An 11600-nucleotide genomic window follows, 5' to 3' on the forward strand; every position below is an offset into this window, starting at 1 on the left:
CTTTTAAATTGTATTAACAGTTAACTGTAAAACTTATTTTATATTTTTTCCACAATTACTTTTAGTTTCATTTTAAGTCGCACAATTCCGAATGAATATAATAAATATTTGTTACTTATAATCAATTTATGATTCCACGGTACCATAAGTGACATAAAAAAACCGAAAATTACCAGATAAAATACACTATCTATGTTTCAAATTTTGTACTATTAATGGAGGAAATTTGGCATGAGAGATCTTTCCTAATTTAGTGGCTTAGCTACATAAGCATAATTCAATGATTTGCCTGTATTCTATGTTGTATTATCACTTGCCAAATAAATAGAAGAACGTGCAAGGAAAGCAACCAAGGTTACTAAATTTGTGACCCTATCTCAAACTCTTTCTTCAAATAGCAATGTCATCATTCCTTCTTTCCCAGGTTTTGAACTAGAGAATGGCTTCTTTCTGCTGAAGTTTGGATGAAGAGTTCAGGATTGCCACATGCATATGATAAGATAATCGATCAAAAGCCCTCCTAAACTTCCTCCGACATGCTTTCTGTTCGCATAATCCTAAACCCGAAACCTTAAAACCATAGTTTGATTGCAAGTTTGTTTTCTCATCCTGGTTCCATGAACATCATCTCTCTTCTGCTATGTAAAATGGATGGTGCCAATGAGATGCGATTGCACAGGCAAATGGTGGTAGAGAGCAAAATGGAGCAAGGTGACAAACACAAGACTTCCCCTGCATCTATATAATTAGCAGCTTGATGGGAAAAAAGAAGCATTTGGGTATCCGAAAACAGTTGCTCCCATCTCAATCATTGACGTTGCCTGTTCAAACATCATGTTGAACACACCATTAACAGTAGACCATCTCGAGGAACATGAATGAAAGGGCTTGTCGTCTGATGTAGGGAAGCAATTGATTTTGCATGGATGATGTAACAATGGATTGCAACTGGCTATGGCTATTGAGGTCACAGACGATGTAAAATGGTCGAAAGCGATGTTGTACTATCGTGATGCTTTTAACTCTCAATAATTATATATTTTTTTAACAATTTCGTTTATGGAAATTATATAAACTGATAAGATACAAAATATTATGATAGTAAATTATGATTTGTTTCTATTGTTAAAAATTATACAAAAATAATTATCCTAGTTGCATTACCAGATTGCAATGCCATCGACCATGAAGCTCGATCCCATCAAATAGTAAACTCATTTTGAATAATTACAAATAAAAGATATTGATAAAAAAGTTTTAATTTGATTTGACCTAAGTTAAATAATTTTTTTATCTTTAATGTAAAAAATACGATATTACAAAATTATTAGTAAAAAAATTTACAGATCAAATTACCTACTAAGTCTACAAGTCTAATCAAACTAGCTACAATTAAATATAATCTTTTAAATCGGAGTTCTCGGCTCAACTTGATTTGAAAATTTTTTATTAAAAATATTAAAATATAAATATTTTTTTAATAATTAGAATAATAAAGCCTAATTAATCAAAATTTACGCTCAAACCTAATTAGTAGAACTAGCTAGAAGAGAGTCTCCCTAACAAGCGTGGTAAACCTTAGCCCACTGGATTTCCAAGGGAGGAACGCAGGCCCACTGGAATTAGGCCATAAAGCTCGAAAGCCACGTGCCTTAACACGTGATGTCCACTTCACGTCCAAATGTCCATCCTCAGTCTCACCAACCCACAAACGTCTCCTCAAGCGCGGGACCCACACGCACCTGAGACCTTGCTGAACACCGTTCAATGACTGTACCGTGATTCATACGCGCTGACATCACGCGTCGCGAGAGAGCAACCCCCTCAAGAAAATGTCGAAAATACCGACGTTTTAAGGGAGAATAAATCATGATTACGGTGTCCGAAAAGGGAGAAAATTTAAGAGATCTAGAGAGAAAAAATAGAAAAGAAATCATTATTTTATTTAAAAAATAATATACATAAATAAAATAAAAAAAAGGAAATTGTAGGGAGAGAGAAAGGGAGACGGCTTCTCTCTATTTTGGACTGAAAATGAGAAATTTGTAGAGAGAGAAAGTCAATAATCTTTTGCTTTGCTGCTCACTGCTCTGTTCTTCTTTTTCCTTTTAGGTAATATATTTCCGTCGCTCTTTCTTTTAATTAATTACTTGTGTTGGGTTAAGTAATGATTGTAACCCTTAAATCTGTTTATGGGCTTCGTTCTGATTCAATTTTAAATCTCAATTTTCTTATATTTATAGTGAATTTTGGGCTTATTTATATAGTGTTATTTTTTTCGTGGGTTTGATCAGTGGTTTTGGAGTGATTAGAATCGATTTTGAGCTTGATTTTTATATTATTATTACATATTTTTATTTATTATTTTTATTGGGATGATTTAGTATTCAGATTGATTTTGTCTTCGTTTGAGATCACGCTTTGTGCGATTGATTTAAACTCTTTTCGGGTATGTTCGGTGTGCACCATTGCCTTTGCATGTTTGTATTGGAGCGTTATTTGGAATTCATGTTTAGGGTTTTAGATTTGCACTGTATGTAGTGCTTTGTATATTCACTTCTTTGTTTACCTTTGGCCCAACAGAAGGAAAAGCCCCAAATGTATATATTCTATGACATGTATATTACAGCTTCAAATCTGTTTTCTAGTTGCATTAATGCTTTACTGAAATGGGTTAAAACTTAAAAGAAGAGAGAAGAAAAAGGAAAAAGAAAGGCTATGAATTTCTCTTATTAGGTTGTAGCTTGAACTATGGAGTTTATGCTAAAGGTACGCATGATTTGGATAGCAGAATCACTCTCTCCCCAAAAATGAGCTTCATATTGTTTTATCTTCACAAATATTGCTGCTGTTTCTAGGTGGTGGATTTGCGCTTAATTTCATTTATGTATATGATTATAAGAATGCATTGGTTGATAGATCATTGCTTGTGAGGTTATTGTGTTTTAAGTAGATTGATTTCGCAGTTTCTTTCTTTTCATGGACATATTTAGCTGGTATTTTTTGCTGTAGTCAGTGTCATTATCAATAATTTTGTCTCTTTTAATGGCAAAGGGATAGCTATACATTCTGTATAAAATGGTGGAAGTTATGTTTTATTGGAGGATGTTGTCAATTTTCTCAAAGACCTTTATGTGAATAACTAATTTTTGTTAATGGTGAATGCCCATTCGATTTTTCAGGTTCAGGTTAAGGTCTTTGGAAAGCAAACTTTGCTGTTGGCTATGGCAGAATGCATGTGCTGATACTACACTGGTGTGATAATCATGGCATATTGCCTTGGTTTATTTTCCTGGAAAATTTAGCTAAATGGAGAGAAATCTAGGAAAAGGCATAATGGATCAACAGAAGAACTATGAACAAGTACGATATAATAATGTGGATGCTAGAAATGAGACTCTTGGGTCTGCAAATCAAAGATTTTTCCATGATCCATCTAGTAATATTAATACTAACATCCGACCTCCGGATTATAATATGTCAATGGGAGCTAGACCAGTGCTGAATTACTCCATTCGGACAGGTGAGGAGTTTGCTCTGGAATTTATGCGGGACAGGGTAAATCCCAGGCAGCATTTTATTCAGAGTGCTTATGGTGATCTTAACAGTGGGCCTGTTTATATGGATCTAAAGGGCATTCTGGGAATTTCTCATACAGGTTCTGAAAGTGGCTCTGATATCTCTATGCTTAACACAGTAGAAAAACCCCGTCCCCAGGAGTTTGAGAGAAAGACCCCTTCTGTACATGAAGACAAAAGCTATTATGATTCCATCCGATCAGTACCTCGATCCTCTTCAAGAAATGATATTAGTCGGGGACATCAAGGGTATGCATCTTCAAGTGCTTCCTTCAGCGCATCCACTAAGGTGAAGTTCCTTTGCAGCTTTGATGGTAAAATTTTACCACGTCCCAGTGATGGGAAACTTAGATATGTTGGGGGCGAAACACGTATCATCCGAATAAGCAGGGATGTTTCCTGGCAAGAGCTTGTTCAAAAAACCTTAGCAATTTACAACCAAGCCCATACCATAAAATACCAATTGCCTGGGGAGGATCTTGATGCATTGGTCTCCGTATCTTGTGATGAGGATCTGCAAAACATGATGGAGGAATGTAATGTGCTAGAAGATGGAGGATCGCAGAAACCCAGGATATTCCTTTCCTCTAGTAGTGATCTGGAGGAGGCTCAGTATGGTTTGGGAGGTGTGGAGGGTGATTCTGAGATGCAATATGTTGTTGCCGTGAATGGCATGGACCTTGGGTCAAGAAAAAACTCAATTGCAGCAAGTACGTCAGGGAACAATTTGGATGAGTTACTTGGTTTAAATGTTGAAAGGGAGGTTGATCGGACTGTGACTGAAGCAGCTGCTACTAGTACCGCTGCTTTGACATCTAATGCACCTTCACCAACTGTCCAATCTTCTCAGGCACCTTCACCAACAATCCAAACTTCTCAACCGGTATTGGCAAGTCCATCTAGCACTTATGCATCCAGTTCACAGCCATACTCGGAACCAAAAGTGCGTCATGGTGAAGTGAGCCAGCAGCTGTCCTCCACTCCGCAGGTAGATGGGAAGAGTAATGTTCCTTTGTCTGCTCCACTGCAATACGGTTATGGTTCCCAACCCTCTAACTATGTCATGCCTGGAGAAAATTTAGTCTCAATGCCATTCCATGGGCATGTGGCTCCCCAGGCAGGTTTAGCTGATGAGAAAATGTATATGGGCTTTCAAGTGCAAGATCCAGAAGCATCTGTAAAAGAGGTGAAACTAAAAAGAGATAGCTCAGCCTCAAAAATAAATGAACCTGAAAAAGTTCGATCCTTAGACAAAGCTCCACCGACAAAGGAGCCAAAAATGAAAAGAGATACCTCACTTCCAAAGATAAATGAAACTGAAAAAATTCGGATTTCAGAGAAAGAGTACAGTGTTCCTTCACATGCATATGACAGTTCTGTTCCAAATCATATTTCTGAAGAGGAAGCATCTGTTACCATTTCGGTGCCAGACATTAGCTCACCTTTGTTGCCCACAAAAAATTTCAAAAAGACCCAGGAAGCTGTGCAGAATATGGTGGCCTCTGAAGTTGTAACTGAAGGGAGAAAGAACATTGAAGATGACCACTTTTACGCATCTGGTGGGCCCTTTACATCTGGAGGTGGTGGTTCTGAGGCTGATCCAGATGACTTTAGCCGCCATGAACCCTCTGTGATTCCTCAACGGGTTTTTCATTCAGAAAGAATCCCCAGGGAGCAAGCAGAAATGAACCGTTTGTCAAAGTCTGATGATTCTTTTGGGTCTCAGTTTCTAATGACTCAAGCACGTTCTGATTCTTCCCAACCAATCACAGAATCAGTTGACAAGATTGATGATGGGAATTTGGCTCCCCAAGCTGATCAGTCTGTCACTTCTGCAAATCCACTGCCTACAAATCCTCAGACTGTTATGGATGGGCTTCCACAATTTGAGAAGTACAAAGATTTTTCTGATAAAATCAACTCCAATATTCCTGAGGAGGGGCGTGAATCAACTAAGCAGAAATCTGAATTGAAACAAATCACAGTTAAGAGTGCTGCTGATGAAGAAGCAGCTGGGTTAAATCATCCCACAGCAAGTCAAGGAACTTCTATTAAGCACCTTGAAGATCCTTCCTTAAAGCCATCTGATTTTGAGCGAATTGAGAAAGATGACAACAAGAAAACTGGAAATTATACTAAGGGGCATGAACACCCTTTGGTGTGGGCAGAGAACCCAATTAGAGCAACTTCCAATGTACAGCCTGCTGCTCCTGTCAGCACCCCAGAGCAGGGAGACATACTTATTGATATCAACGATCGCTTTCCTCGTGATCTTTTGTCTGATATATTCTCAAAAGTAAGAATGTCCCAGAACCTCTATGGTATCAGTCCATTTCCTGGTGATGGAGCTGGATTGAGCTTAAACATGGAGAATCATGAACCTAAGCATTGGTCATACTTTCGTAATTTGGCTCAAGATGAGTTTGTTAGAAAGGATGTTTCCCTCATGGATCAGGACCATCTGGGTTTCTCATCTCCGCTTACAAATGTTGAAGGTGGGGCTCCTATCGATTACAGTTATCCACCTTTGAAATCTGCTGGCACAGTTGCCTCAGGTCATCTTAACCCACACATCAATTTTGGTGAGGACATCAGGCAGGAGTCAACTGGTGTTACTGCTGCTAACAACTTGGATTTAGGTTACAAGTCTCCGCTGAAGGGTGATGAAAGTACACACTTAGATGGGCCTAACAACAAAGTACCCGAATCAGAGTATGAGGTACTAGTGCCAGTTGATTTTGATATATCCCTCTGCTTGTGAAGATACTGCTTGCATGTGTCCCTGTTTTCTAATTTTTCCTTGTATTTTCAAGGGTGGGAAACTGGATATTCAGAATGCTGGTATATCTCTTGTGGATCTTTCTCTTGGAGATTTTGATATCAGTACATTGCAGGTATTTCTTCCATCCTCTGTTATCTACAGATATGTTCATACTGCAAAAGTTGATGAATGTTCATTTGCATTTTCTTTTTTGAAAATTTCCAGCCGTATTGAAGCTTAGCCAGATTTTATTTATATATGCTTATGCTTAAGTCTTCAATAGAAGTTTTTCTTCCGTCAGTAGCATTATAATCCAATCACGAGGAGCCATTACTATCATTGTCAATAGCACCCCTGCAACTGCTACCAATTGCTTCATAGATTATAGGATATCATTTACAAAAAATCTTTATTACCTTATCTAAGCCAGCATGCTGCCAATTACATCACCTCTGACACTGTGATATCTGCTTCTCTCTTCACCTCCTCATCTTAATTTATGCTGGTGAATTTAATAGAAATCAGTGAAAAATGCTATTCACCTTGCTGTTGATTGAACTATTCTGTGTTCTACATTTCTGCTTCTTTTAGCAAGATTGTTCAGTTGATGTAGTTGAGATTTTTTAGTCAGTATTTTCAACTCCATGTTGGTTAATTTCTTCGATTGCCATGGCAGATCATAAAAAATGAAGATCTGGAAGAGCTGAGGGAACTGGGTTCTGGTACATTTGGGACTGTCTACCATGGAAAATGGAGGGGAACTGATGTTGCCATCAAGCGGATAAAAAAGAGCTGTTTCACTGGTCGTTCATCTGAGCAAGAAAGATTGGTGAGTTTTCCATCCAAGATATTTGATGACCAAGCATACAGTGAGTCAGATAGACTTGCTAATCTTGCAGTCACAAACTTGGGGTTGTTAGCTAACATGTGATTTTGCACAAGATTAATTACCAGCAAGTGGATTTTGTCAATCCCTGACTGCAGGGATGTGGCTTTTGTTAGCCTGGATGGTTCCTTTTTCTGGTGCTTAATTTGCCTGTTGTTTCTTGGCATTTTGTGCATCATCAAGGCGATTGATACTTTTGTACTTCATCCCATGCCATTTCTAACAACCAACACTAACTATTTTTCAGACTGTGGAGTTCTGGCGTGAAGCTGAAATACTTTCAAAGCTTCACCACCCCAATGTTGTGGCATTTTATGGCGTGGTGCAGGATGGACCTGGAGGAACACTAGCCACTGTCACAGAGTTCATGGTGAATGGCTCTCTTAGACATGTTTTGCTTAGCAAAGACAGGTCGTATTTTTATTTATAATTATCCCTAGGATGTAATACTTTCATCACTCAATTGAATTTCCTGTTGTTATATCATGTATTCACTTTACAAGTTTTGTAACTGTCCAGGCAACTTGATCGTCGTAAGCGGCTCATTATTGCCATGGATGCAGCATTTGGGATGGAATATTTACATTCAAAGAACATTGTGCATTTTGATTTAAAATGTGACAACTTGCTTGTCAACTTGAAAGACCCTGCACGGCCTATTTGCAAGGTAATTTGCGAGATAGTTTTTACATATAAATTTGTAAATTTCTGGTGCATGTGGCTGATCAAATTACCAATTCCTTTGTTCTTGTTTGGTAGGTAGATATTGATTTCCAATTCAAATAAAAGTTTCAATAAAAATGATGTTGACTGTGCAGGTTGGTGATTTTGGGTTGTCAAAGATAAAAAGGAATACCTTGGTTACTGGTGGTGTGAGGGGAACTCTTCCCTGGATGGCTCCAGAGCTGTTGAATGGCAGCAGTAGTAAGGTTTCTGAGAAGGTAATGTAAAACAATTATGTTTTGGAGGTTGTGTGAAGTTTGTTTAGATGTTAGTTCATATCTAGCTTTACTGCAGTCCAGCTTATGCTGGAAATATCTTATGCTTAATAGAAGGGATTGTCTCTTGGTGGTTTTGTTTCTCGCATTGTTGTGGATGGTTTTTGAGCATAAGTTGGTTTTATGCAAGCCTCAAATGTAGGTTTCTTCGCTAAAATCCCACCTCCTAGACCACCTAAACTAAGCACCAATGGTCTTTTATGCAAGTATTGCTTACCTTGGATATTGTTATTTGCAGGTTGATGTGTTCTCATTCGGCATTGTCCTATGGGAGATTCTTACTGGTGAGGAGCCTTATGCCAATATGCATTATGGAGCAATAATAGGTCTGAAATCTCTTTGCTTGCTCTCGTTTATGTTATATGTGCTTTTACTTTGTGAGACGGGCACATATTGAAATGATATTGTTGTGTGCTGGCCTGCTTCTCTCTTTTTGTTTCCATATTAAGTTCTGCTGAAGGGTCCCTTGCCATTGTTTTCTCAATTTAACTGCATGTTCAAATTTTCTATGTTTCATAAAATTTCTTTCATCTGTTAAATTCAAGTATTTCTCACATTGATAGGAGTGTCTACATTGTGCATTTCACATCCATTTAGCTTATCTGGTGTCAAGTCTCTGTAAACTATAGTCCGTGGTGTATTTGAACACATGTTCCTGCCCCTGTTCTTGGTGAATTGAATACGTAGAAGTGGTAGTGTGTAGTCTGATTACTTGATTTCCATGCAGGAGGCATCGTTAGCAACACATTGAGGCCACCTGTACCAAGCTACTGCGACTCTGAATGGAAGTTACTAATGGAGCAGTGCTGGGCTCCCGACCCTGTGGTTCGCCCATCATTCACAGAGATTGCCAGACGCTTACGTACCATGTCCTCAGCATGCCAGACAAAACCACATGGTCATCAGGCGCTGAGCCAAGTATGTAAGTGATGGCTCTCAGTGATTCCCTTATTTTGATGCCCTCATCGACGAAATATGATAGTGTATTTTCTTTTTTACTCCATAAACGTTGTGTAGTATATGAGTAAGGGAGGAGGAGCTCCCATTGAGAGGGTGAGATATGATTTGTGTTTCGTAAGACAAAAAAAAATTTGTTTATATGTAAAGTTATTATTTGTGTCAATAATAAATACGAACTCTGTTTTGGTGCTTGTGACTAAAGTTAATACAAAGTGCTTTTGGTTTCTCAGTCCTCAGTGTGCCACCCGCCCCCCAAACTTGAAAGTGATTAAAAGAATTCTCTCTGCATATCTTTCTAAAAGGAGATGCATAAAATTAACTTCTCTTCTCTTACAAAACTTGGAACCTTATCTCACCGTTACAATTGCATTACCAAGTATGTGTATTATAGATCTTGTATCAATGAGAGGTAGGGTGGACTTTATATTTGTAAATGAAGGTTTTTTTTTTATTTAATAAATATGATTTTTAAGTTGCAAATGTGAGTCCCCGAAGTTGATCTTTCCAATCTGAAGATGTATCTATCAGTTTCTAGCTCATTGCACACAAAGTCTAATGTCGGGGACCTTCGTCAGTCATGGTAGCGTTTAACTTCTACCGTAATGCCAAGCAGACATGACGATGAGAAATGCTGCCGCAATTGCAAGAGGGACCCAACCACCTTTGATTGATCTCGAACCGCACAGAGAAAAGTAGGCGCCCTTCCCTAAGGGGACAAGGATCCCGTGCCTGCGTCATAAGGAATGTGGTTACCAGCATGACCATCACTATTGCTGTGCCTGTTGTGACAAGGAAACATGTGTCGTTGACTTGAATGTGAAAAGACAGAAAACAGTGGACATTTAAATAATTACCAGATGCATTTCCAAATTTGGGTTCTCTTCTCTGAATCCAGCCGTCACAGCAATACAAAGAACCATTAGGACCCAGTTAATACCAGGAATGTATATCTGGCTTTGGAAAACCTGTCTGACGAGCACAACTTTGACTCATGGAAAACAGCTATATATGTCCAAGAGCCTGCTTGATGAAGGAAAACGTTGCACTCATGGTGATAAGCACGGGCCAACTTATGCTATCTGCAGAACAATGAATATCCAGCATTCATCAAACACACATTTCTCACGTAGAAAGAGAAGTTTGTTTTACCGTAATCAAGTTTGGATCAGTTTACCTTGGTCATGATCATTTGCTCCACAAACAGTTAAGACGTGCTTCAGGAGAGGGGTGAGTGCATAATGAGTCACAGAGCTCCATATAAACTCTTTGTATCTTCAATTCCATCAGGAGATGAGTTGCAGAAAACATACAAAGGACGCCCAAATCTCCATAGATTACTCCTAGGCTCTGAAATGCAAGCTGCAGAACCAAAGAAGTCAGAGATTTTTTCTGAAGGAATGACAAAAGTTCATATGCATGGGTGTGTTTCTGTGTATTTCTGGTCTAAGGAACTGGAGAAAAGGAAATACATCACGATTCATACCTCTTCCTGATTGGCGCTAATCCTAGCAGCCTCCCTCATCAACAGGCTGATCAAGCTCTTCCGTGCCAGTTTACGTACCTTACTTAGCATGTCATTCATACCATTTCCCTGTAGATGGAACTACAGCTAGATCCTCTATTTATTTCTCAGTTTAGCCTAGACATGAAAGACAGAAAGATGACTTCTCATTTCATTGCCAGGAAACCACCATTCTTGGAAATGAACTCAATGAATCAACCACCCCCAGGTTGCACATCAAAGTGCTGGAGAACATCTCATCTACATAAAAAGTCCAAACCCATCATACGATTTGAGGGTGAAAAACAAATATTTGGTCTCAAGGATGTGACATGAAAAACCACAGAACTTTGGGCAGTTGTTCAAACATCCTTGCGGGAAAAAAGGCACTGATTTCGTACTTTATTCCTCGTATACCTCACATCTTACTCAAACGACAAAAGATCCTACAAAACAATTTAAAGGAACGCAAGGACTACCCCGGCACACTCGTAGGTTGATCAGGTCATGGAACTGCTTGGTTTTGTTGGAGTATTTCTCTTTCAAAACCCGTATCTGCCATCAAATATATGTTGGATTGTCCACAATTTTGATTTATTGGACTCTCAATCTACGTTCAGGTTTATCCGATCATGTCGTGAGTTCAGTACATGAATGCATAATATACTGTTGGGTTATTCCAACTTAATTCTTTGAACAAAATGCCATGCATTGTATTAGTATTACCGCACTATGACAGTAGGAATACGTGCTTACATACATGTGTCTATATGTATGCACATATGTACGTGCCAAAAGCAGTAAAAAAAAGCCTACATCCCAAACTTAAATGAATTATCTCATGTGAGTATGTGTAAGAATTTGGTGCCAGCCTGTTGATAACAGTTGCACCTGCTAAGAACAAAGAGCAACAACA

At 38.6% G+C, this 11600-nt stretch overlaps 1 protein-coding gene across 1 annotated transcript; it reads left to right on the forward strand.

The window, feature by feature from the left end:
• On the forward strand, positions 1979 to 9412 carry LOC18607035. The gene is made up of 9 exons (XM_007040991.2): positions 1979 to 2112; positions 3183 to 6297; positions 6392 to 6472; positions 7016 to 7168; positions 7473 to 7636; positions 7745 to 7892; positions 8044 to 8166; positions 8462 to 8549; positions 8951 to 9412. The coding sequence occupies exons 2-9, from the start codon at positions 3310 to 3312 to the stop codon at positions 9151 to 9153; spliced, it is 3948 nt and encodes a 1315-aa protein (XP_007041053.2). The 5' UTR covers positions 1979 to 2112; positions 3183 to 3309; the 3' UTR covers positions 9154 to 9412.

The sequence above is a fragment of the Theobroma cacao genome, chromosome 2, assembly GCF_000208745.1.
Source record: "Theobroma cacao cultivar B97-61/B2 chromosome 2, Criollo_cocoa_genome_V2, whole genome shotgun sequence".
Lineage (NCBI taxonomy): Eukaryota > Viridiplantae > Streptophyta > Magnoliopsida > Malvales > Malvaceae > Theobroma > Theobroma cacao.

Bases quoted from the DNA above. Each gene is read 5' to 3' on its own strand.
- LOC18607035 (XM_007040991.2), top strand. From the start codon at position 3,310: ATGGAGAGAAATCTAGGAAAAGGCATAATGGATCAACAGAAGAACTAT. The intron at 6,298-6,391 runs GTACTAGTGCCA...TGTATTTTCAAG, and splicing joins TACCCGAATCAGAGTATGAG to GGTGGGAAACTGGATATTCA. The intron at 8,167-8,461 runs GTAATGTAAAAC...TGTTATTTGCAG, and splicing joins GTAGTAAGGTTTCTGAGAAG to GTTGATGTGTTCTCATTCGG.